Raw genomic sequence first — 26919 nt, 5'->3', positions numbered from 1 at the left:
TATAAAACCAAATACTTTTAGACTTTTACTGAAGTAGTAATTTACTGGGTGATTTTCACTTTTACTTGAGTATTTTTTTTATGAAGTTACCTTTACTTTTATTCAAGTATGACAATTGGGTACTTTTTCCACCACTGAGGAAACGTTATGCTCAAGTACTGAAATTCCCATAGAAGAATGTTTCTTAATGTTCTCAGAACAATTTGACAGGATACCAAAGGCAGAGAGGGGAACCCAACATCTAAGCAGAATACAGAGGCAGTATCTGCTGAAATCAACCCTTGAGGTGTGTGGGAGCAACGTGGACTCAGGGGTAGACAAAACATTGTCAACGTAAGTCAGGGACACTCAAATTAGTAGGATATGTTACACTTCGCCTGGTATGTATTCATTTGTGGATGTCGATCCATTTCGTATGATATGTTATGAACTGCAATTTGTATGATATGTTACGAATTACAATTTGTTGTGGCTAACGTTAGCTAGTTATCTAGACAGCTAACGCTAAAGTTAACTAAGTAGCTAACGCTAGCTAGGCTAGGGGTTAAGGTTAGGGTTAAGGTTAGGAGTTAAGTTAAAGGGGTAAGGTTAGGGGAAGGGTTAGCTAACATGCTAAGTAGTCGCAAAGTAGAAAAAAGTAGTAAGTAGTTTCAAAGTTTCTAATTAGCTCAAATCCATGATGAGATTCAAACACACAACCTTTGGGTTGCTAGACGTTTGTTTTATACAACTACCCATCCACCCCGAACAACCACCCTAGTCCTTTTTGCCTTAACTAACCTGTCTTATGTAAACATACCAAACATAACATATCATACTAATTTGAGTGTCCCGGATTTACATTTACTATGTTATGTTTAGTCTATGAGACCAGGCTGGTCGGAGGGGAGGGCCACAGATATCCCAGCCCCAGACATTACAGGGTCTGCTACAGTCGGGTACCATAGCAAACCCCTCTCATTCCTGTTGGACCACAATGCTTACCACAGCACATGTCATACTGTGGACAACAGGCACCAATCTCACAGGGAAATACTGGATAAGGCACAAAGCAGCCCTGAATGGAACTTCAACCTACACATTCTCTCACAGCTGCAGTCTCCATAGACTATAGAGAAACACACCCAGACATAGCATACTAAACTGACATAAAACATCTTATTTACTTGTGTCTAAAATGAAATAAGCCTCATGTGTCTAACTTGCACTGTAGAGAAATCCCAGCTAGTACAATTGGTTCTTTGGAAGTTGTCGGAACGTATGTTTTTGATTTCACATTGGTTGTGGAAAGGAAGCTATATGTTTCCTGACAGGTAACACTGAACGTTTTTTAAACGTTCTGAGAACAGAAGTAAAGATTTTGCCTGTTCTGGAAAAGTTTATTTTTAGGTTGCAAGTATTTGGAATTTTTTGGTATTTTATTAGGATCCCCATTAGCTGTTGGAAAAGCAGCAGCTACTCTTCCTGGGGTCCACACCAAACATGAAACAAAATACAGAATGACATAATACAGAACATCAACAGACAAGAAGCGCTCAAGGACAGAACTACATACATACCAGGGAGGTTCTGAGAACATTTTACTCTGGTTCCTTGAATGTTTTCCTGGGAGGTTTTATTAACGATATGAGAATAGAAATTTTAGGTTAGGTTTTTGAACAACTTCCTTAAAACTTTCTATGAATGTTTTAATAACTTTTAATAACACTGCTAGTTTATTTTGGGTTGATTTTTTAAAATTTTTACTCCCAGCACAGATAGGGCATATGGAAATTAACTTCCTTAGCTTAGGCAGCCACAGACCGACCACCAACTTCCTTAGCTTAGGAAGACACAAATGTTTTAATGTGACAGTAACATTCAAACCTAGAAACTTATATTCTCAATCTGTGGAATCAGTCCACTGTGCCACCAGCATGGAGCTAGCCTGTCCTGTTTTATGCAGACAAAGCTCTTCATTTTAGTCTTTTTAAACAGACCTCATTTCAAAGGAAACAAGCACTCATTAAGATCAGGTGTGGTCAATTAGTGGGCGCGGCAAACACACCTGAACACACTTAACAAGATAGAGAGAGTTTTGGTTTTCACATGACTGGGAATACAGATATGTATTTGTTGGTCACAGATCACTTTAAAAAAAGGTAGGGGCTTGGATCAGAAAACCAGTCAGTATCTGGTGTGACTACCATTTGCCTCATGCTATGCAACACATCTCCTTTGCATAGAGTTGATCAGGCTGTTGAATGTTGTCCCCCTGCTCTTTAATAGCTATGCGAAGTTGCTGGATATTGGCGGGAACTGGAACACGCTGTCGTACATGTCGATCCAGAGCATCCCAAATATGCTCAATGGGTGACATGTCTGGTGAGTATGTAGGCCATGGAAGAACTGAGAAATGTTCAGCTTCTAGGAATTGTTTACAGATCCTTGCGACACGGGGCCATGCGTTATCATGCTGAAACATGAGGTTATGGCGGTGGATGAATGGCACGACAATGGGCCTCAGCATCTGTGTGCATTCAAATTGCTATCAATAAAATACAATTGCGTTCGTTGTCCGTAGCTTATGCCTGCCCATACCATAATCCCACCGTCACCATGGGGCACTCTGTTCACAACGTTGACATCACCAAACCGCTCGCCCACATGACACCCTACACGCCGTCTGCCCAGTACAGTTGAAACTGGGATTCATCCATGAAGAGCACACTTCCCAAGCATGCCAGTGGCATCGAACGTGAGCATTTGCTCACTGAATTCGGTGACGACGACAAACTGCAGTCAGGTGAAAAAGATGGATGTGGAGGTCCTGGGCTGGTGTGGTTATACGTGCTCTGTGGTTGTGAGGCTGGTTGGATGTAAAGACAAATTCTCTAAAACAACTTATGGTAAATAAATGAACATTCATTTTCTGGCAACAGCTCTGGTGGACATTCCTGCAGTCAGCATGCCAATTGCACGCTCCCTCAAATCTTGAGACATCTGTGGCATTGTGTTGTTTGACAAAACTGCACATTTTAGAGAACTTGTCAAGAGAACATGCCTGGTCATCCCTACTGCCTCTGATCTGGCGGACTCATTAAACACAAATTCTTAGTTTGTAAATGATGTGTGAGTGTTGGAGTGTGCCCCTCACTATCCGTAAATTTAAAAAACAAGACAATCGTGCCGGTTTGTTTAACGTAAGGAATTTTAAATGATTTATACTTTTATTTTTACTTTTGATACTTAAGCATATTTTATCAATTACATTTACTTTTGATACTTAAGTAGATATAAAACCAAATACTTTTAGACTTTTACTGAAGTAGTAATTTACTGGGTGATTTTCACTTTTACTTGAGTATTTTTTTTATGAAGTTACCTTTACTTTTATTCAAGTATGACAATTGGGTACTTTTTCCACCACTGAGGAAATGTTATGCTCAAGTACTGAAATTCCCATAGAAGAATGTTTCTTAATGTTCTCAGAACAATTTGACAGGATACCAAAGGCAGAGAGGGGAACCCAACATCTAAGCAGAATACAGAGGCAGTATCTGCTGAAATCAACCCTTGAGGTGTGTGGGAGCAACGTGGACTCAGGGGTAGACAAAACATTGTCAACGTAAGTCAGGGACACTCAAATTAGTAGGATAGGTTACACTTCGCCTGGTATGTATTCATTTGTGGATGTCGATCCATTTCGTATGATATGTTATGAACTGCAATTTGTATGATATGTTACGAATTACAATTTGTTGTGGCTAACGTTAGCTAGTTATCTAGACAGCTAACGCTAAAGTTAACTAAGTAGCTAACGCTAGCTAGGCTAGGGGTTAAGGTTAGGGTTAAGGTTAGGAGTTAAGTTAAAGGGGTAAGGTTAGGGGAAGGGTTAGCTAACATGCTAAGTAGTCGCAAAGTAGAAAAAAGTAGTAAGTAGTTTCAAAGTTTCTAATTAGCTCAAATCCGTGATGAGATTCAAACACACAACCTTTGGGTTGCTAGACCCAAAGGGTTGCTGGTCCCTGTGGTGATGGTGGTAGGGGTAATGGTCCCTGTGGTGGTGGTGATGGTAGGGTTAATGGTCCCTGTGTTGGTGGTGATGGTAGGGGTAATGGTCCCTGTGGTGGTGGTGGTAGGGGTAATGGTCCCTGTAGTGGTGGTGGTAGGGGTAATGGTCCCTGTGGTGGTGGTGATGGTAGGGGTAATGGTCCCTGTGGTGGTGGTGATGGTAGGGGTAATGGTCCCTGTGGTGGTGATGGTAGGGGTAATGGTCCCTGTGGTTTTGGTGATGGTAGGGGTAATGCTCCCTGTGGTGGTGGTGATGGTAGGGATAATGGTCCCTGTGGTGGTGGTGATGGTAGGGGTAATGGTCCCTGTGGTGGTGGTGATGGTAGGGGTAATGGTCCCTGTGGTGGTGGTGGTAGGGGTAATGGTCCCTGTGGTGGTGGTAATGGTAACTGTGGTGGTGTTGATGGTAGGGGTAATGGTCCCTGTGGTGTTCCAATGGCTCCCATGACATGAAATGCTTACCACATACACTTCATCAATACGACTTTATTTCACACTGGAAAGTGGGAAATGTAGAGGATTATAAAATAATATTCTTTATAATAGCTCTTTCCAATGAATGGCAGCTGTTTTTATTTTGCTATAACATGCTGCTGTCTTGATCTTGGACATTTTAATAGTAAGATGTTAATTAAAACTAGGTTCTAGTAGTATTTACTGACCACATGACCTGACAAGGGCCTCTGAGACAGGCTATAAGGCCAAGAGTTTTCCCTGATCAGATTGCATGGTCAGGAAGAACTCTGGTCCCTATAACAAATACACTCTAACTTGCAGGACAAATATCCTCTCTCTGACCAAGGAGCCCACTCTGCCAGCACAGGGGACCACTCTATGGCTTTAGAGAGAAGGGGAGGAGGGCATGGATGAAGAGGGGAGCGGTGGGTGGGGACAGGGAGGGGAGTCATACTAAATGCAAAAGAAACCGGGAGATTTAACCACAATGGATTTGGAGTTCTGTTTATGAAAATCACCAGCGAAGGAAAATAGCTCTTGTAGCAGTAGAGATGCTATAAAGATATGCATACTGAGTCTAAGAGAGAGGCCAACATTACCATAATACTGGAATAATCACCTCAATTACTCCTACTAGGCAGAGAGAGAATGGCTGGAACAATATGAGGGGTTCCGGTTAGCATTCGGTTAAAAGGTCAACCATCACTCAGATATGTTAAATATCGTTACACATTGGAAATGAGAATGCTGTTAGGTAGGCTACATAACCTTCTACAGTTAGGCACAGTGCATTTGAGGTCTCCACTTGTCGCAATTGCAATGGGTGTGATGATGTGCTAAGGACCATTGGCAGTACATGGAGCCATTTGAACTGTGCTCTTTCTCCTACCCCTTAGCTCTCTTTAAAACAGCATCAGTAGGGTCCTCTCCTCTGTCTTCAACTCAGTCCCATTCACATCACTCAGAATAACCCATGATAACACTTGCCCTGGGGCTCTGTATTACATAACCTTGTTGAAGTATGGAGCCACAGAAGCACTTTGAATGCATATATCACAGATGTAATAAAGCCTGTTATTACATTAGGTTATTATTACATTAGATTACAACTGATGAAATATATTGCAGCATGGAAGACCAATGGAGAAGTCTGAGGCAAGAGCTTATGTTGAAATTAGATTTTTTGTTGTTGTTGTTGAGAAACAGCCATTGCGAAAGCATGTAACGTCAGTGTCTGTTGGGGCCCCTCTATGCTTGTACGTCAGCATAGAACATTTGAATACAGTTACTCAACAATGAGGTTACCCAGGATGATCCTGACACGTCAGACAGACACGGGAACAAATACATAATTCATATGTGAGGTCATGTTATCCCTCCACCCCTGTCCAACGCAAATGTTGTATGCGAGAGTGAACTGCTAACTTGATAATGACTATATTACAGCCGGTGATATCACTTCACTGTTTTTGGCACAATAACAAATAATACGTTAAAATTACGCGCAAGGTTGATGCGTCACAGAACTTAATTAACAGGTACACAACTTACCACTCGCATTCTTCCCACAAATGAGGTGTTGATATTGCTGCAGGAACCCCCATAACTCCGAGTCGTTGTTGATGGCCTGTTCGAGGGACTCGATTGTGAACTTAGGGATCCCGTTATCTTTTTCCACGAGTGCGCTGCGCAGTGCCCGCGCGTACACCTCTCGGAAAAGACTCTCCATGCACCCTGTCAGGTAGATGGCCGCGTGCTCGTGGATCCTCACCGCAACCCGGCTGTCCACCATCCACCTGAAGAACTTCCCCACGTTAAAAATTAGTCCGCACCGGAGCGACTTTCCGCGGCTGAACTTGTCCTCAGTGCTCATGTTGTACATGGACAATGCACTGAGTGCCGCTGTGATGCAGTTCACAGAGACAGACCAAGACATGACAACCTTAACGGCACTTTGAATCTCATATTTGGTGCATTTGGCATAGCGCAAACTCAGGCGCTGCGCTTCCTTCGCAACCCTCACGAGCGCACGGCTGATGAGGACCGAGAGCCTAGCCAGGATCTCCTGTGACACGACCCCCAGTCTCAACTCTTCGTCCTTGTTTAGTGCGCTCTCTACTTCCCCGAGGCTCCATGGCACGTCCTCTAGCTCGGGTAGTTTAGCGCACTGTCCGAAGCACTCCAGGTTCTCGGCGTCTTCGACCAGGACGGTGTTGACAGTGTCTAGGCTGTTGTGGCGACTGTGCATGGAGTCGGTTAAATGCCAGAAATTCGCCCCATGCGCATACGGTATATGTGCCTCGGAACAGCACAGTGAAGCACTGGAAGACCTGAAGGAGTCCGCTGCTCCACCATAACCCGAATCAAGCGTCAAATCCTCCAGGGTCCTCGTAACTGACTTATTACTACTCCTTGCCATAACTGCACCTCATACTGTAAAGAGGGCTTTGGAATTAATGGCACAAAACGTCGCCTAATAAAATTAAATGAATGCAATTAAAGCCCTAGTGCAATGTATTCTGAAGATTAAACCTTTATCCTGTTGCCTTCATTGAAAAAACATCAACTTGCTATTCCCCAGTCCAAACTAAAACTTCAAAGTCGTTGCATCGTAGCACATCGTGCAGCTACAGTGGTCTGTATTTTACGCAGTAAGAGCCTGATAGATGGAGGCGGGGCTATGGAGAATAGAGCGCTTTAAACGGCCAATAACCTCTCGGGAAAACTGAGTTTTTGAATTAGGACCGCCTCCATCTATTAATTTAGATTAGGCTACTCAGTTCAATGTACAGCCCATAGGAGAAGTGAATATTAAATACCTATAGAATTATTTTTAATGTAATATTCTTTATTTAATTGTTAGCTTATATTGGAAAATATAACTTCATAAGGTAAGCTATGGTCGAGTTCCCCTGCATTAACCAATGGTTGCGCGCTACTTCATAGATTGTGTCATTGACTGACAGATTGTTATAATATATGATGTGGGTATCTTATACCTAAATACCTATCCAAGCGTTGTAAAATCTGGCATGCATCAGCAAAGCCTGGGCAGAGGAACACCACAGTCCTTTTATTTTCTGTAATTTGAACATGTCAAACATCATTGCTAATGGTCTGATTCTAATGGACTGGATAAACTGGATAATGTGGTTATCCACATAGTGCAGCAAATGTGTCATGCTATGGATAGTAAAGTCCCTTACACATTTTTTTCTGCCAGTAATGATGGTAACATGACTCAAGACTATTAATAATGGATGACATGCATAATGTATCCCCTCTCTGTGGTCTGCGTCCCTTACATGGAGATAGCTAGAGCTCATTGATAGGAAGACATCTGCATTCTTTGTCAAGGTCGCACGTTATACTGCATCAAATGCTAAAGATGCATAATTTGATTGACTGTGTGTGTGTGTGTGCGTGTGTGTATGCGCACGCGCATGTGTGTGGATAGAGCCTTAGACAAGCTGAAAATTCTAATTTTACAGGCACACACAAACTGCATGTATGAGAGAGGGAGAAAGAGAGAGGTTGGTTACACTGTACATAACATATTATGAATGTCAACATGTGTAACAACAGAAAATGTCCCTGAGCTGATTGATAGCCCTATGCCATAGATAGCTTTGGGCGCATCTTAATATCACCTATCTCCTGAAGTCTAAATTCCCACAAATGCAAAAGCATTGGATTGGTTGATGCATGGGCTAGTGGGATGTTCCACTTGTCCGATGACTCACCCTGAATTTAACTCTGCTGCTCTATCGATTGCTACATACATTCAGTGTGAAACTGCCATCCTAGAAGTCATTTGTGCGACTTCAAAATGAGGGGCGTTGTACAAAACAAATTAATCAGTGATTGGATCATCTCTAACAAATCTAACCAATCAGAGTGTCAAAGTTGACAACATCATCACAGAGTTTCTAAACCAAGAGGCCCACGATTGTGAGAATTCCAGGAACGCTTGCGAAACCAAACAGACCAGCCCGGGGTTTGAGAAGTCAATGAGAGAAGTGAAAAATGTTACCTTATTTGTTAATTTTTTCCAAATTTAAAGGCACAACCTAGACTCCAGGCAATGTCTTAAGTAGTTGAAATTGTTATTACTCCAACCTCATGAGTGACAAACTGACACAGTTTCATTTTTTGTAAAAAATAACTTTATATCAAAGGAGAGCATTTGATTTGATGGCCTACACATGCGCAGTTCGACGCGAGGCGACCGCTAGACACGATGATGTGTTTCTACCCATGACCTTAGCTAGCCAACGTCACCATGACATCACCTACATGTGTGATCGGGGATTTCTATTGGAGAAGCAGTTTTAGCCTATTTTCATAGCGTCTTTGACGCTATTAGGTTTCTGGGACCAATAAGAACGGGCAGAATGTCTTTGCATTCTAAAAATCGTCGGGGAGGGAGGCAAATTCAGACTTAGCGTGGAGAAGCGTCACTTGGCCGTAGCGATGTGGAAGCGTAGCCAGGCAAATGTTCCACCATATTTCTTATACCAGTCATTTCCTTTCAAATCAGCGAGGGGAAGTAAACAAGTGCACATTTTGGGAGGAAAGAGACATAATTGGAACATAGACTATTTCTCATCTAACTTTAATTGGTCCTGATATGGGGCACTGTTGACATCTGTGGGATTGAACACACACACACACACACACACACACACACACACACACACACACACACACACACACACACACACACACATACACACACACACACTCAGACACACACACAACAGTCAACCCTGATATTCTATTATATACTATTTATTCTACTGCGTGACCAAGACACTACTACCCACTTTATATTTCTATACAGTCTATTATTACAATGCATACTACCGCTTCTATTACTTGTTATTTTTTACTTTACTTTTTTTATTGTTATTATTGACTGATGTACTGCAGTGTTGAAGATCTAGCACATAAGCATTTCACTGCACCTTTCCCACCTGCTGTAAACTGTGTATGTGCAAATTACATTGATTTGATTTTAACTTGATTGAGGAGAGTATTGTTGGTACATTTTGTGATGAAGTTGTGTGCTGCTTATCCCTGGAGCAACACTGAACCCTGGTGCTCAGTTTGCAAACCTCTATCATTATGTCAAAGATCTAGTCTCACCATACATTTCCAGACTAGTAAGACTTAGGCTACTATAAAGAAATTCCCTTATTATTTTACATATTCAAAGTTCACACAGTCATGTTGTCATTGAACTTTTCCTTCATCAAATGATTATCAACTATACTATACGCAGCGTAATGTATTCTACTAAAAATGGTTATTGCATATTACAATCTAGTGTCTAGCTATGCAAACTGCATGTTTCCTCATCCAACTACCCACCCATCCCTTGTCTCATGAATAAAAACTCCTAGTTTGTAATTGTTTCACACAATCATCATCCACATGATGTTTTCACACCTCATGCTTCAGGACAATGTAATTAAAGTGTAGGGCCTACTAATGCAATACTGTGTGACAGTTGGTTGCTTCTTTTAAGGTGTTTAGGCTACCTTATGATCTTTGCTGATACGTTTTGGATTGAAATCTGATCACATCTGAAATTCTGCATTGGTAGGCATGCATAATATCTAGGCAAGAATAGTTATTTGGTTTGAATCCATTTTGAAATGATGGCATTTTAACGTAAATACATAGTGGTACATAGTCTCATGACAGATAGTATTTGACATTCATCACATGCTTAGACGTGTGATGGTGATGGGTTGCCCACTAGGCCTACAGATACACTTGTATAATATTTTTTTCTAGTACATGTGTTCATCCGGGTGCTGCGTAAATAATCATGACGCGGGCAGGCGGCACACATTTTTGTCAACAACATCCAAAATAAGATCGATATTCAGACTATGGTGTTTAAAGTAATCTGTAAATAACTTATTAAACATCAAATAGTGTGTTGTGTGGATATTTACCGTGTCTAAGTGATGCCTGTGGAAAAACACAAGATAGGAGTAAGCACACTACCGAAACGTGAGCGAGGAAACGTTACATAACTGGTGACATTGACCAATCAGATTCGTTCATTCTTATCCGCGTACCTCTTTGGGTGGAGCCGTTGTCAAAGAAAGTTCATTTCAATAGGGAACATTTTCTTAGAATATGGAAATACATTCAAGTGATACTGGAAGACAGTTTCATTTCTCATCAAAACGCTCTACCTACTGTACTTTAGTTCACTCGCTCTTTTTCCGTATCTGGAAAATAGCAAGATACGACAACGCAATTATACATTTTTCGAGCTGCTAGGCTAGCCATCAGGTCGAACATCGTTTATAACAGGTTAATATATATATTTTTTAATAGTATAACATTACATTATAAAACCATCTAGGCCGAAACTTAGTTTGGGCATGCCAGGGCTATTGTTTTAGCTCCTACGCGTTTTGTTTTGACATCAGCGCTATAACCAACGACTCGAGTCGTGGACATAACTAGAATAGACAGCAGGTGAAATGGTCGGCAACACGATCCACTGGTTCAGGAAGGGACTGCGGCTCCACGACAACCCCTCTCTAAAGGAGTCGATCCGGGGAGCGGACACCCTTCGCTATGTTTACATCCTAGACCCCTGGTTTGCAGGGTCCTCCAACGTGGGCATCAGCAGGTGGAGGTAGGGGTCCTAATAGTAGAATGCACAAGGTGCAATTTCTAAATTGGGTAGTGCATCATCAGTTCCTCTTGTCATGTTAGTCATTGCAGACCTTAGAGAGATATTTACAACTTGTCAGAAATGTCCAGATCAACTAGCCCATGTCAGCTAATGTTTTTTTTAAATTTAATTTAGTATTTTTGTTTAACTGCAACATTTTATTTGCAGCCCATGACAACATTTATAGAATTGCAGGAAATAAGCTTTAAGCTTGCAAAATTCTCTCCACCAATGAGGGGAGTGAGCAGTTTCCCATAGAAAGCGTTTGGGAACCCCTGTATTAGAGGACGTGTTTTAATTGAGTGGCTCGTATTGCACTCACCCAACACGGATGTGTTTACCGCAGATGTAGGTCACACAGGTCCCTGCTTTTTGCATTGCCACGTTTGTGAATTTGTCTAGGGGCTCTGATGGATCCATCATGGTTTCCTTTTCGATAGATTATAACCTTGTGGGCATGCCAGACGCCACTTATGCACATTTGGTCAATAGGTTAAGGAAAACCCAGATTTGGTTATCATAACACCAGAAGGAGGAATCCCAGTGCTGTAGGTGGTTATGAATGACATTAGTGTGTGGGTGTGGTGTACCGCTTAGGCAGGAAAGTAGGGCTTTCCTAGCACCACACTTATGCACACAGTTATAGTAAATATTGACTGTCAATTATTGCATTACAAGTACATCTGTGTGCCACACAGGAAACAAGGGCATTCCAGGGCACCAAGGACTGTTGATTACTGATTTACCTTGGATTCCCTCCCTTTCATTTAGCCCACATACTATGCTGCTTTAGTTTGGCCACTTATAAGAATGTTCATGTAAGGCATAACCTCCTGTTTTAGAGCAGGAGAAGGGGAGAATGACCTGACTGCATTACCCATGTCGAAAACATCCCTGTACGCAGGGTATTCTCAGTAGTTTCTATTACCACCGGGAGAGTAGGCCTACATTTCAGCAGGGTTTAAGAACATGCATAGCAGTAAGGATTATGTAAGTCCCCCTCCCCATCCTGGCTGAGTGCGGGCAGGCATTGGAAATGGGGCACTGTGTCATTGGGGTGGTTATGACATTCTCCTCTCCAGTCCTCGCAGCTTTGACCTACATTCAACCCACTGCTCAACCCCACTTCCTCCTGAGATCTAGACTTCTCTTATAGTAGCTGCCCTATTAGTCGGTGATTGAGCCAGGCAGCTCACATACAGTGGGGCAAAAAAGTATTTAGTCAGCCACCAATTGTGCAAGTTCTCCCACTTAAACATATGAGAGAGGCCTGTAATTTTCATCAAAGGTACACTTCAACTATGACAGACAAAATGAGAGAAAAAAATCCAGAAAATCACATTGTAGGATTTTTAATGCATTTATTTGCAAATTATGGTGGAAAATAAGTATTTGCTCACCCACAAACAAGCAAGATTTCTGGCTCTCACAGACCTGTAACTTCTTCTTTAAGAGGCTCCTCTGTCCTCCACTCGTTACCTGTATTAACGGCACCTGTTTGAACTAGTTATCAGTATAAAAGACACCTGTCCACAACCTCAAACAGTCACACTCCAAACTCCACTATGGCCAAGACCAAAGAGCTGTCAAAGGACACCAGAAACAAAATTGTAGACCTGCACCAGGCTGGGAAGACTGAATCTGCAATAGGTAAGCAGCTTGTAGCTTTACCAGCCAGAACATAATGGCATAGGCTGTCCTAGCTATAAGAAAGAACACTTCTCCTCTGGGACCAGCACCAGCCTGCTAGAATATATTTAGGCCTAGTCAATATAAAGTTCCCAGTGTGTGTAGTCTGCTCCAGGTGAGTGGAACAACTGAGTCTCAGATGGGATTTAGCAATGTTCACTTTGTGGTCACCGTGCATTACCCTGCTGTTCAAGTGTATGCATGATGATGACATTGCTTGCAGGGCCGCTAGTCGTCATATGTTGCATAATAGGTTATATTACCTTTTCAGAGATCATATTGTAAACCCTGCTGCTTGTGATAAACGCTCTACCAAACCTGTTTCATTCGAGTTCCAAGTACAGCATTCACTGTGTGAATGGAGGACCGCAACACAAAACGAGGACACCATTCTCAGATAAGGGTCTGGATGAATTGATGCCTCCTTAAAGGGACAGTCCAGTCACCCAACACAGAACACAACGTTCAGACAGTCGCCCTCTCTTGACTTGGTTGATATCCAAGTTGTCATAACAAATTAGGCCTAGTTAAAGGAGTAATTTATTGGCTACATGATACAATGATGACTCATGTCATGCTTGCTTCAGCAGGAGTCAATATTATTTTGTGGTCAACACTTCCCATGTAGTTTGAGGATCTGTTCGTGAATGACTGTTCGTGTTAGCCAGAGATGTTCTGTAATGTTGATACAGGCTTTGTGTTCGTGTTCGTTTACTCAGAAATGTGAGGAATTACAGTTTAAAATCTCCACATTCTAATGAGGGTTTGTAGTTCCACTAGCCATGCTTTGCCAGTTGATGGAGCCATCTATCGTTTTGTTAAACTGTGGACTTTGCTGTGAGCGCCCTCCTGTTGTCATGTAAATACTACAAGGCTGGGATGGTACAGAGACCTTATTGTTCTACATGACTTACTCATAGCGTAGTATGTTCCATTCAGTCAGACAGATCTTCCACTCAATGTTTCCACTAGGTGTTTTAAATGATAGGCAGAGGATTTGGCCTATGTAAAATTTAGAGTGCTTTTATAATCTGGTGGTGAAGGACATGTTTTCTCAATAGAATCTCCCTGCATAAAGCTCTCTGCACTGAGAGAAGCAGCTGACATTCCCATGATTGCAATTCCTTTCCACTAGCCTTCTTTTTGATTCAATCACCACTTTACATTCACTTCAAAGGCTTTGTTGCAATGACGTAAAGCCCTTTGATATGGTGCAACTCTACTTACCACATGTATTTGAGCCACGGCTCACATGATGGATGTATGGATCATATGTTCACTCGTGCCTAATGAGAGCTGGAACATCCATCATGTGACCTTGGGATAACGACTAAACTAAATACCATAAAACATAATAAAAATAGGCGACAGGTTTTTTGTGAATCCTGAGCAGGAGGCCTTGTTACACCTGTAGCCTATTTCCTCTCTGATTATATGATCAGATCATTGATCATCTTCTCTGTTTGATTCCAGGTTCTTACTCCAGTGTCTGGAGGACCTAGACGCCAGCCTTCGCAAGCTCCACTCCCGTCTGTTTGTCATCCGGGGCCAGCCTACTGATGTCTTCCCCAGGCTGTTCAAGGTACAATTAACAATGTCACACTTGTACTGTAGTAGTAAACCATCACACTACCATATCAGAGTTAACCCATCACACTTACAGTACTGCACAGCCACTGTGTACTGTACACGTATGCCTCATAAAAGTACAGTATGCCCCATAGAAATACAGTCTCGTGGGATTAAACTAGTCAGTTACTGTACTATACTTCCACTGTGTCATATCGTCTCAAATGTCTTGATATACAGTGCCTTCGGAAAGTGTTCAGACCCCTTGACTTTTTCGAATTTTGTTACGTTACAGCCTTATTTTAAAATTGATTAAATAGTTTTCCCCCCTCATCATGTTATGCACGTGAGTGAGGACCCAAAAGCGGTTTAACAAAAACAGAGTCCTTTAATGTCAAAACACAGGTAAGACATAGATCCTCTTCAAATGTATATAATGGCAAAATAAACAACCCGCAGAGAGGGCGACAAATAAATCATAAAGTCCTTCTGATATTCACAGAAGAGTTCCCCTTCTAGCAGCAGAGGAGAATAGCTGGGTTAGAGTCCCCTTCTTAGCAGCAGAGGAGAATAGCTGGGTTAGCGGCGACAGACTGCTGGTCTCTCTGGGTAGGCGCGGGTCGTAGAGGACAGAGGTACCTGATCACACGTAGCATCAGATGAACAGGCAGATTCCGACAGGACAGGACAAGGGTGAAGCAAACGAGACGATAGTTTGGTTCTGGCATGAGAAACTCAAACGAGAATCTGACAAAGACAGAAGCAGGAACAGAGAGAGAAATAGAGACCTAATCAGAGAGAAAAAGGGAACAGGTGGGAAAAGGGTGAACGAGGTAGTTAGAGAAGATGAGGAGCAGCTGGGGAAGGAGAGGAAGAGAAGGTAACCTAATACGACCAGCAGAGGGAGGCGGAGTGAAGAGAAAGAACAGGAACAAGACATAATATGACAATACATGACAGTACCCCCCCACTCACCGAGCGCCTCCTGGCGCACTCGAGGAGGAAACCTGGCGGCAACGCAGGAAATCATTGATCAGCGAACGGTCCAGCACGTCCCGAGAGGGAACCCAACTCCTTTCCTCAGGACCGTACCCCTCCCAATCCACTAGGTACTGATGACCACGGCCCCGAGGACGCATGTCCAAAATCTTACGGACCCTGTAGATAGGTGCGCCCTCGACAAGGATGGGGGGGGGAAGACGAGCTGGGGCGCGAAGAACGGGCTTAACACAGGAGACATGGAAGACCGGGTGGACGCGACGAAGATATCGCGGAAGAAGAAGTCGCACTGCGACAGGATTAATGATCTGAGAAATACGGAACGGACCAATGAACCGCGGGGTCAACTTGCGAGAAGCTGTCTTAAGGGGAAGGTTCTGAGTGGAGAGCCAAACTCTCTGACCGCGACAATATCTAGGACTCTTAGTTCTACGCTTATTAGCGGCTCTCACAGTCTGCGCCCTATAACGGCAAAGTGCAGACCTGACCCTCTTCCAGGTGCGCTCGCAACGTTGGACAAAAGCCTGAGCGGAGGGGACGCTGGACTCGGCGAACTGAGACAAGAACAGCGGAGGCTGGTACCCGAGGCTATAGCCCGGTCGCAGACGAAGGAAGCGAGTTGTGGGCGTATTCTGCCCAGGGGAGCTGTTCTGACCAAGACGCAGGGTTACGAAAAGAAAGACTGCGTAAGATGCGACCAATAGTCTGATTGGCCCGTTCTGCTTGACCGTTAGACTGGGGGTGAAAGCCGGAAGAGAGACTGACGGAAGCCCCAATCAAACGGCAAAACTCCCTCCAAAATTGAGACGTGAATTGCGGACCCCTGTCCGAAACGATGTCTGACGGAAGGCCATGAATTCTGAAAACATTCTCGATGATGATTTGTGCCGTCTCTTTAGCAGAAGGGAGCTTAGCGAGGGGAATAAAATGAGCCGCCTTAGAGAACCTATCGACAACCGTAAGAATAACAGTCTTCCCCGCTGACGAAGGCAGTCCGGTGATAAAATCTAAGGCGATGTGAGACCACGGTCGAGAGGGAATGGGAAGCGGTCTGAGACGACCGGCAGGAGGGGAGTTACCGGACTTAGTCTGCGCGCAGACCGAACAAGCAGCCACGAAACGACGCGTGTCATGCTCCCGAGTGGGCCACCAAAAACGCTGGCGAATGGAAGCAAGCGTACCCCGAACGCCGGGGTGGCCGGCTAACTTGGCAGAGTGAGCCCACTGAAGAACGGCCAGACGAGTAGGAACGGGAACGAAAAGAAGGTTCCTAGGACAAGCGCGCGGCGACGGAGTGTGAGTGAGTGCTTGCTTTACCTGCCTCTCAATTCCCCAGACAGTCAACCCGACAACACGCCCCTCAGGGAGAATCCCCTCGGGGTCAGTGGAGGCTACTGAAGAACTGAAGAGACGAGATAAAGCATCAGGCTTGGTGTTCTTAGAGCCCGGACGATAAGAAATTACGAACTCGAAACGAGCGAAAAACAGCGCCTAACGAGCCTGACGTGCATTAAGTCGTTTGGCAGAACGGATGTACTCAAGGTTCCTATGGTCAGTCCAAACGACAAAAGGAACGGTCGCCCCCCTCCAACCACTGTCGCCATTCGCCTAGGGCTAAGCGGATGGCGAGCAGTTCGCGGTTACCCACATCATAGTTACGTTCCGACGGCGACAGGCGATGAGAAAAATACGCGCAAGGGTGGACCTTGTCGTCAGAGAGGGAGCGCTGAGAAGGAATGGCTCCCACGCCCACCTCTGACGCGTCAACCTCGACAACGAACTGTCTAGAGACGTCAGGTGTAACAAGGATAGGTGCGGATGTAAAACGATTCTTGAGGAGATCAAAAGCTCCCTGGGCGGAAACGGACCACTTAAAGCACGTCTTGACAGAAGTAAGAGCTGTGAGAGGAGCTGCCACCTGACCGAAATTACGGATGAAACGACGATAGAAATTCGCGAAGCCGAGAAAGCGCTGCAGCTCGACGCGTGACTTAGGGACGGGCCAATCAATGACAGCTTGGACCTTAGCGGGATCCATCTTAATGCCTTCAGCGGAAATAACAGAACCGAGAAATGTGACGGAGGAGGCATGAAAAGTGCACTTCTCAGCCTTCACAAAAAGACAATTCTCTAAAAGGCGCTGGAGGACACGTCAAACGTGCTGAACATGAATCTGGAGTGACGGTGAAAAAATCAGGATATCGTCAAGGTAAACGAAAACAAAGATGTTCAGCATGTCTCTCAGGACGTCATTGACTAATGCCTGAAAGACAGCTGGAGCGTTAGCGAGGCCGAAAGGAAGAACCCGGTATTCAAAGTGCCCTAACGGAGTGTTAAACGCCGTCTTCCACTCGTCCCCCTCCCTGATGCGCACGAGATGGTAAGCGTTACGAAGGTCCAACTTAGTGAAAAATCAGGCTCTCTGCAGGATCTCGAAGGCTGAAGACATAAGAGGGAGCGGATAACGATTCTTCACTGTTATGTCATTCAGCCCTCGATAATCTATGCAGGGGCGCAGGGACCCGTCCTTCTTCTTAACAAAAAAAACCCCCGCTCCGGCGGGAGAGGAGGAGGGGTCTATGGTACCGGCGTCAAGAGCTACAGACAAATAATCTTCGAGAGCCTTACGTTCGGGAGCCGACAGAGAGTATAGTCTACCCCGGGGGGGAGTGGTTCCCGGAAGGAGATCAATACTACAATCATACGACCGGTGTGGAGGAAGAGAGGTGGCCCTGGACCGACTGAACACCGTGCGCAGATCGTGATATTCCTCCGGCACCCCTGTCAAATCACCAGGCTCCTCCTGTGAAGAAGAGACAGAGGAAACAGGAGGGATAGCAGACATTAAACATTTCACATGACAAGAGACGTTCCAGGAGAGGATAGAATTACTAGACCAATTAATAGAAGGATTATGACAAACTAGCCAGGGATGGCCCAAAACAACAGGTGTAAAAGGTGAACGAAAAATTAAAAAAGAAAGGGTTTCGCTATGATTACCAGAGACAGTGAGGGTTAAAGGTAGTGTCTCACGCTGAATCCTGGGGAGAGAACTACCATCCAAAGCGAACAAGGCCGTGGGCTCCCTTAACTGTCTGAGAGGAATGTCATGTTCCCGAGCCCAGGTCTCGTCCATAAAACAGCCCTCCGCCCCAGAGTCTATCAAGGCACTGCAGGAAGCTGACGATCCGGTCCAGCGTAGATGGACCGACAAGGTAGTGCAGGATCTTGAAGGAGAGACCAGAGTAGTAGCGCTCACCAGTAGCCCTCCGCTTACTGATGAGCTCTGGCTTTTACTGGACATGAAGTGACAAAATGACCAGCGGAACCGCAATAGAGACAGAGGCGGTTGGTGATTCTCCGTTCCCTCTCCTTAGTCGAGATGCGGATACCCCCCAGCTGCATAGGCTCAGCACCCGAGCCGGCGGAGGAAGATGGTAGTGATGCGGAGAGGGGGGCAATGGAGAACGCGAGCTCCTTTCCACGAGCTCGGTGACGAAGATCAACCCGTCGCTCTATGCGAATAGCGAGTTCAATCAAGGAATCCACGCTGGAAGGAACCTCCCGGGAGAGAATCTCATCCTTTACCTCCGCGCGGAGACCCTCCAGAAAACGAGCGAGCAAAGCCGGCTCGTTCCAGTCACTGGAGGCAGCAAGAGTGCGAAACTCAATAGAGTAATCTGTTATGGATCGATTACCTTGACATAGGGAAGACAGGACCCTGGAAGCTTCCTCCCCAAAAACAGAACGATCAAAAACCCGTATCATCTCCTCCTTAAAGTCCTGATACTGGTTAGTACACTCAGCCCTCGCCTCCCAGATTGCCGTGCCCCACTCACGAGCCCGTCCAGTAAGGAGAGATATGACGTAGGCGATACGAGCTGTGCTCCTGGAGTAAGTGTTGGGCTGGAGAGAAAACACAATATCACACTGGGTGAGGAACGAGCGGCATTCAGTGGGCTCCCCAGAGTAACACGGCGGGTTATTGATTCTGGGCTCCGGAGATTCGAAAGCCCTGGAAGTGGCCGGTGGATCGAGGCGGAGATGGTGAATCTGTTCTGTGAGGTTGGAGACTTGGGCGGCCAGGGTCTCAACGGCATGTCGAGCAGCAGACAATTCCTGCTCGTGTCTGCCTAGCATCGCTCCCTGGATCTCGACGGCTGAGTGGAGAGGATCCGAAGTCGCTGGGTCCATTCTTGGTCAGATTCTTCTGTTATGCACGTGAGTGAGGACCCAAAAGCGGTTTAACAAAAACAGAGTCCTTTAATGTCAAAACACAGGTAAGACATAGATCCTCTTCAAATGTATATAATGGCAAAATAAACAACCCGCAGAGAGGGCGACAAATAAATCATAAAGTCCTTCTGATATTCACAGAAGAGTTCCCCTTCTAGCAGCAGAGGAGAATAGCTGGGTTAGAGTCCCCTTCTTAGCAACAGAGGAGAATAGCTGGGTTAGCGGCGACAGACTGCTGGTCTCTCTGGGTAGGCGCGGGTCGTAGAGGACAGAGGTACCTGATCACACGTAGCATCAGATGAACAGGCAGATTCCGACAGGACAGGACAAGGGTGAAGCAAACGAGACGATAGTTTGGTTCTGGCATGAGAAACTCAAACGAGAATCTGACAAAGACAGACGCAGGAACAGAGAGAGAAATAGAGACCTAATCAGAGAGAAAAAGGGAACAGGTGGGAAAAGGGTGAACGAGGTAGTTAGAGAAGATGAGGAGCAGCTGGGGAAGGAGAGGAAGAGAAGGTAACCTAATACGACCAGCAGAGGGAGGCGGAGTGAAGAGAAAGAACAGGAACAAGACATAATATGACAATACATGACACATCAATCTACACACAATACCCCATAATGACAAAGCAAAAACATTTTATACATTTTTGCAAAAAATAAGAAAAAAAGAGAACTGAAACATCAAATTTACATAAGTATTCAGACCCTTTACTCAGTACTTTGTTGAAGCACCTTTGGCAGCGACTACAGCCTCAAGTCTTGGGTATGATGCTATAAGCATGGCACACCTGTATTTGGGGAGTTTCTCCCATTCTTCTCTGCAGATCCTCTCAAGCTCTGTCAGGTTGGATGGGGAGCACAGCTATTTTCAGGTCTCTCCAGAGATGTTCGATCGGGTTCAAGTCTGGGCTCTGGCTGGACCACTCAAGGACATTCCGAGACTAGTCCCTAAGCCAGTCCCATGTTGTCTTGATTGTTTGCTTACGGTCATTGTCCTGTTGGGGCGGCAGGGTAGCCTAGTGGTTAAAGTGTTGGACTAGTAACTGAAAGGTTGCAAGTTCAAATCCCCGAGCTGACAAAGTACAAATCTGTCGTTCTGCCCCTAAACAGGCAGTTAACAGCCATCATTGAAAATAAGAATTTGTTCTTAACTGACTTGCCTAGTTAAAAAAAGGTGAACCTCCACCCCAGTCTGAGGTCCTGAGCACTCTGGAGCAGGTTTTCATCAATGATCTCTCTGTACTTTGCTCTGTTGATCCTGACTTCCCTTGATCCTGACTAGTGTCCCTGCCACTGAAAAACATCAGCGATACATGGGATGGGATGGTATTGGCCAGGTGGTGCCTGGTTTCTTCCAGGCACTTGGCATTCAGGCCAAAGAGTTCAATCTTGTTTCTCATGGTCTGAAAGTCCTTGAGGTGCCTTTTACTGAGGAGTGGCTTCCACTGTATTCAGTCTTCACTTGATCTGTATGTGAACATTAGTACTATTTGAATTCCATGGTATTTTCTATGCACTTCCTACGTGTTCTTGATCTTTACCAAAGTAAAGGTTCCCTATTTACCATGGCGTCTGACTGTGGCGTGCCTGACCTTGTCTCTCTCTCTCTCAACTTCCCAGGAATGGCAGATTAGCCGGCTGTCTTACGAGTACGACTCTGAGCCCTTCGGCAAGGAGCGTGATGCCGCCATCCAAAAGCTGGCCAGCGAGGCCGGGGTGGAAGTCACGGTCAAAGTCTCCCACACGCTCTACGACCTAGACAAGTGAGTGAATCTTACAGATACACGTACACACACACCGTCAAGGAGATCTAGCTACTGTAGTCCATGGCTGACATATATTAGATCTTGTGAGAACACAACCCATGTCAAAGCAATGAGAATGTTATTACCTTGTTGTTATTAAGTCATCAATTTGCGCAAATACGCAAACATGATGTATTAGCAACATATTCATAACACTAACATTATAGTTTAATTTATGTGATGCACTAAATTCCGCTATCTCTGTCTATGCGTCTCTGTAGGATCATCGAGCTGAACGGAGGCCAGTCCCCTCTCACCTACAAGCGTTTCCAGGTGCTCATAAGTCACATGGATGCCGTGGAGATGCCCGCCGAGACCATCACCGCTGAGGTCATGCGGAAGTGTGCCACGCCCATCAGTGACGACCACGACGACAAGTTTGGCGTGCCGTCCTTGGAGGAGCTTGGCTTTGAGACAGAAGGCCTGGCTACAGCAGTATGGCCGGGGGGAGAGACGGAGGCCCTCACTCGCCTGGAGAGGCACCTGGAAAGAAAGGTGGGAAGGAGTCCCTTCTTTATATCCCACCACTACTGAACCAGTGTGGTGGACACATACAGTACCTGTGTTGGAATCAGTTTTCTTCCTGAAAATGTGACTGTTTTAGAACTTAGTGTGTCATGTGCCTGTGAGATAGACGGGTTCCACTGGGGTCCTGACTCAAACCCTAACTCTCTATGTTCCAGGCGTGGGTGGCCAACTTTGAGCGTCCCCGGATGAACGCCAACTCCCTGCTGGCCAGCCCCACGGGCCTCAGCCCCTACCTCCGCTTCGGCTGCCTCTCCTGTCGCCTCTTCTACTTCAAACTCACTGACCTCTACAGGAAGGTGAAGAAAAACAGCTCTCCGCCCCTCTCACTTTATGGCCAGCTGTTGTGGCGCGAGTTCTTCTACACCACGGCCACCAACAACCCCTGCTTCGACAAGATGGAGGGCAACCCTGTGTGCGTGCAGATTCCCTGGGACCGCAACCCAGAGGCGCTGGCCAAGTGGGCCGAGGGGAGGACAGGGTTTCCCTGGATCGACGCGATCATGACCCAGCTGAGGCAGGAGGGCTGGATCCACCACCTGGCCAGACACGCCGTGGCCTGCTTCCTGACCCGGGGAGACCTGTGGATCAGCTGGGAGGAGGGCATGAAGGTAGATACTGGGGCAGGGGGAGAGAGGAGATGACAGGGGGAAATCTGATGTATGTATGACTGTTTATCGTTCGTTTGTATCTCAGCGTGTGTGTTTCTGTACCTGTCAGGTATTTGAGGAGCTGCTGCTGGATGCAGACTGGAGTGTGAACGCAGGCAGCTGGATGTGGCTCTCCTGCAGCTCCTTCTTCCAGCAGTTCTTCCACTGTTATTGCCCCGTGGGCTTCGGCAGGAGGACAGACCCCAACGGAGACTACATACGGTAAGATCTTCCCTGCACTTAGTTGTCCACTGCTAATTTTAACCAGTGTGGTACACTGTACTAGACCTTAGTGTTTTATTTCACCATGCCTGTGACAAGGCATGTAGAACATGCAGAAAACCATGAGAATTTTTTTTTATACGACCTGCTAGACTACAATGTCTCATTATACACTCCATAGAGTCTTAATGAGATTGTCATGGGAAATTTGTTTCATTATTGTTCATTTCAGAAGTCTCCGTGGTCCTTTTTTTAAAACTGTCTTTTCTCCATTTGTTTTTTCCAGGCGCTATCTTCCCATACTGAAGGGCTTCCCGGCCAAGTACATCTACGACCCCTGGAACGCACCCGAGAGCGTGCAGAAGGCGGCCAAGTGCTTGATCGGTGTGCACTACCCCAAACCCATGGTGCACCACGCCGAGGCCAGCCGCCTCAACGTGGAGAGGATGAAGCAGATCTACCAACAGCTCTCCTGCTACCGCGGCCTGGGTGAGCACAGAGCGCATGACCTGCTTAATGTACAGCTAATCGCTTTGAAGCCGCTGCAAATCAGCTATTTTCAGACACTAACAATTTCCATGATAAGCTATTCACAAAGTGTCACGGAGTAGGAAGTTTTGACTTTTAAATATAATGAATAAAAGTGGGGGGGATCAGCACTCCTACTTTGAAATTGATTGTGAATACAGTGACTTTATTTTCTTTTATACCTGTATTGTTACCATTATCAATGATTGTCTATGGGGCTGTGGTGTGGTAGAGACTGACTGTCCAACTCTGTCTCCATTTCACAGGGCTGCTCGCGACAGTGCATGCCAATCCTAATGACAGTGGACACGGTGCAGGGGTCATGACGGGTCCAATGCCAGGGCCCTCCCCTGAAGAAATCCAGAATGAGGGAGCCGCTCAAGCAGGTAGCAATCCTCCTTAGTGCCTTCCTTGACTGCAACAGAGAAACTGGGATTTTTCCAAAGATCAGTGTTAACCTTAATCTTATCTACACTGAGATTGACTGTGACTTCATGCATCTCTGATGTGGGCTGTGGCATGGGTGGGAAAGGTGTGTCATGTGATAGTACTTGTCAGGCTTGATGTTACTAAGGATGATAAGTGGTTGCAGATTGGAATAGGCTTTTAATTGACCTCCCTGATTGAACAAAGGGTAGATCAGAATAGTAATACCGATCAGAAATTGAAAGTATTAGTCAAAGCAGATGCGTACCAGAAATGTTTGCATTTTTCCATAACCAATTTCATAGGGAAATAATCAGATTACAGTTGAAGAAGTTTACATACACCTTAGCCAAATACATTTAAACTCAGTTTTTCACAATTCCTGACATTAAATCCTAGTAAAAAGTCTCTGTTTTAGGTCAGTTAGGATCACCACTTTATTTTAAGAATGTGAAATGTCAGAATAATGGCAGAGTGATTTATTTCAGCTGTTATTTCATCACATTCCCAGTGTGTCAGAAGTTTACAACCTCAATTAGTATTTGGTTGCATTGCCTTTAAATTGTTTAACTTGGGTCAAATGTTTCGGGTAGCCGTCCACAGGCTTCCCACAATAAGTTGGGTGAATTTTGGCCCATTCCTCCTGACAGAGCTGGTGTAACTGAGTCAGGTTTGTAGGCCTCCTTGCTTGCACATGCTTTTTCAGTTCTGCCCACAAATTTTCTATGGGATTGAGGCCAGGGCTTTGTGATGATGGCCACTCCAATACCTTGACTTTGTTGTCCTTAAACCATTTTGCCACAACTTTGGAAGTATGCTTGGGGTCATTGTCCATTTGGAAGACCCATTTGGGACCAAGCTTTAACTTCCTGACTGATGTCTTGAGATGTTGCTTCAATATATCCACATAATATTCCATCCTCTTGATGCCATCTATTTTGTGAAGTGCAGCAGTCCCTCCTGCAGCAAAGCATCCCCATAACATGATGCAGCCACCCCATGCTTCATGGTTGGGATGGTGTTCTTCGGCTTGCAAGCCTCCCCCTTTTCCTCCAAACATAACGATGGTCATTATGGCCAAACAGTTCTATTTTTGTTTCATTAGACCAGAGGACATTTCTCCAAAAAGTACGATCTTTGTCCCCATGTGCCGTTGCAAACCGTAGTCTGGCTTTTTTATGGAGGTTTTGGAGCAGTGGCTTCTTCCTTGCTGAGCGGCCTTTCAGATTATGTCAATATAGGACTCGTTTTACTGTGGATATAGATACTTTTGTACCTGTTTCCTCCAGAATGTTCACAAGGTCCTTTGCTGTTGTTCTGGGATTGATTTGCACTTTTCGCACCAAAGTACGTTTATCTCTAGGAGACAGAATGTGTCTCCTTCCTGAGCGGTATGACAGCTGCGTGGTCCCATGGTGTTTATACTTGCGTACTATTGTTTGTACAGATGAACGTGGTACCTTCAGGCGTTTGGAAATTGCTCCCAAGGATGAACCAGACTTGTGGAGGTCCACATTTTTTTCTGGGGTTCTTGGCTGATTTCTTCAGATATTAACATGATGTCAAGCAAAGAGGCACTGAGTTTGACGGTAGGCCTTGAAATACATCCACAGTTACACCTCCAATTGACTCAAATGATGTCAATTAGCCTATCAGAAGCTTCTAAAGCCATGGCATTTCCTGGAATTTTCCAAGCTGTTTGAAGGCACAGTGAACTTGGTGTTTGTAAACTTCTGACCCACTGGAATTGTGATACAGTAAAATAATCTGTCTGTAAACAATTGTTGGAAAAATGACTTGTCATGCCCAAAGTAGATGTCCTAACCAACTTGCCAAAACTATAGTTTGTTAACAAGACATTTGTGGAGCGGTTGAAAAACGAGTTTTAATGACTCCAACCTAAGTGTATGTAAACTTCCGGCTTCAACTGTATATGATCTAAAAATTTATATTATCATTGATTTTGATTCAGGCAGAGGACAGGTCGTTGTGAAGCGTCGCAATGAGGACCTCACACCGGGCTGTAGCAACAAGGCCCGGAGGCAGACCAGCAACTAGTGCCTGAAGAGGAGAAGAAAGAGGGGATTCCAGCCACTCTGCTCTCCAGCAGAATTGACCAGCGCCTCAACGTTGCGTTCTCCTTCCCTGACTCTGTCAACTCTACAGGAGCACATCTACCTCAGTTATGTGAGCAGCAGCAGGAATGGAGGAGGAGAGAAGGCTGCAAGCATTCCACAAACTCTGCCAGCTTTCTGTGAAGTCAGCTGGCTAAATGGAACATCCGACCACATGATGCCCAGAGAACTAATGGTCTGTGACCTTCTGTCTCTGTGGAGAATCTCAAACCCACAGCTCAAATCACAAGTCCACAGTGACACTGTCCCCAGTGTTACTAGAGGGAGGTAATGCTGTCTCACAAGATGACTCTCTTTAACATGCACACCACCAAACTGTCTTGAATAGAAATGTTGGCATCACTATAATTAATACAAAGAACATGGATGCACAAGTTATATTTGCTGAAAGAACACTGGGTGGTGGCTGTGTTTGAGCCTGAGGGCATGCTATGTGCAGTATGATATACAGTCTTAGCCTTTGGGAATGGCATCAGCCTCAAGCTGATAACACGATTACCCAACCTGGAATTGTCAGGTCAAATGCCCCTAGTTATTCTATTGGGTATAATGCCGCCTTCAAGTGCTGTTGGATATTCAGAAATCAAAGGTTCTGAGGAGCATTTAAAGGCAGCAGAAGTGCATAATACATTTTATAAACACATTTCCTTCTTATTACCCTTTGTAAATGTTTTAAGGGAAGTATATAACCCTTTCTGTATATAAGTGTGTGTGTGAGTGATTCAACTCACAATTTGTACAGTAATAATTTGATATAGCATGATTTTGTTTTCTTGTAACCCAATTGTTATTTGTGTGTGAAGACTGACAGATTGACTGTTCTTTATGTATCTGTAGTAAAAGGTTAAAAAAATGAACACTGGCTCAAAGTAATATTTATTTTAGTGTAATGGTTTGCTTATGGCATGCAAATATTG

The 26919-nt window shown here is 45.0% G+C and overlaps 2 protein-coding genes across 3 annotated transcripts in view; one reads left to right on the top strand and one right to left on the bottom strand.

The window, feature by feature from the left end:
* LOC139407022 (BTB (POZ) domain containing 11b) overlaps nt 1-7143 on the bottom strand; it is a 139006-nt gene extending 131863 nt beyond the window's left edge. The window contains exon 1 of one of the 2 annotated variants that reach the window (XM_071150314.1): nt 6061-7143. In XM_071150314.1, the coding sequence (XP_071006415.1) occupies nt 6061-6928 (868 nt within the window). In that variant the 5' untranslated portion in view covers nt 6929-7143. The remainder of the gene's footprint in view (nt 1-6060) is intronic. The other variant, XM_071150305.1, reaches the window with a different exon arrangement.
* A 3439-nt stretch (nt 7144-10582) lies between these two features.
* LOC139407020 (cryptochrome circadian regulator 1b) lies at nt 10583-26859 on the top strand. The gene is made up of 9 exons (XM_071150290.1): nt 10583-11173; nt 14375-14483; nt 21332-21474; nt 21738-22011; nt 22200-22652; nt 22762-22913; nt 23200-23402; nt 23708-23827; nt 25840-26859. Exons 1-9 carry the CDS (start codon nt 11016-11018, stop codon nt 25923-25925), a joined length of 1698 nt encoding a protein of 565 aa, XP_071006391.1. The 5' UTR covers nt 10583-11015; the 3' UTR covers nt 25926-26859.
* The last annotated feature ends 60 nt before the right edge of the window (nt 26860-26919 follow it).

This window comes from Oncorhynchus clarkii, chromosome 1, assembly GCF_045791955.1.
Source record: "Oncorhynchus clarkii lewisi isolate Uvic-CL-2024 chromosome 1, UVic_Ocla_1.0, whole genome shotgun sequence".
Classification (NCBI taxonomy): Eukaryota; Metazoa; Chordata; class Actinopteri; order Salmoniformes; family Salmonidae; genus Oncorhynchus; species Oncorhynchus clarkii.
The sequence above is the reverse complement of the archived record's forward strand: the minus strand, read 5'-3'. Positions and strand labels throughout refer to the sequence as shown.

Coding starts and splice junctions, on each gene's coding strand:
- LOC139407020 (XM_071150290.1), top strand. CDS start 11,016: ATGGTCGGCAACACGATCCACTGGTTCAGGAAGGGACTGCGGCTCCAC. Junction 21,475..21,737: donor ACGCTCTACGACCTAGACAA/GTGAGTGAATCT, acceptor GCGTCTCTGTAG/GATCATCGAGCTGAACGGAG. Junction 22,914..23,199: donor CCCAACGGAGACTACATACG/GTAAGATCTTCC, acceptor TGTTTTTTCCAG/GCGCTATCTTCCCATACTGA.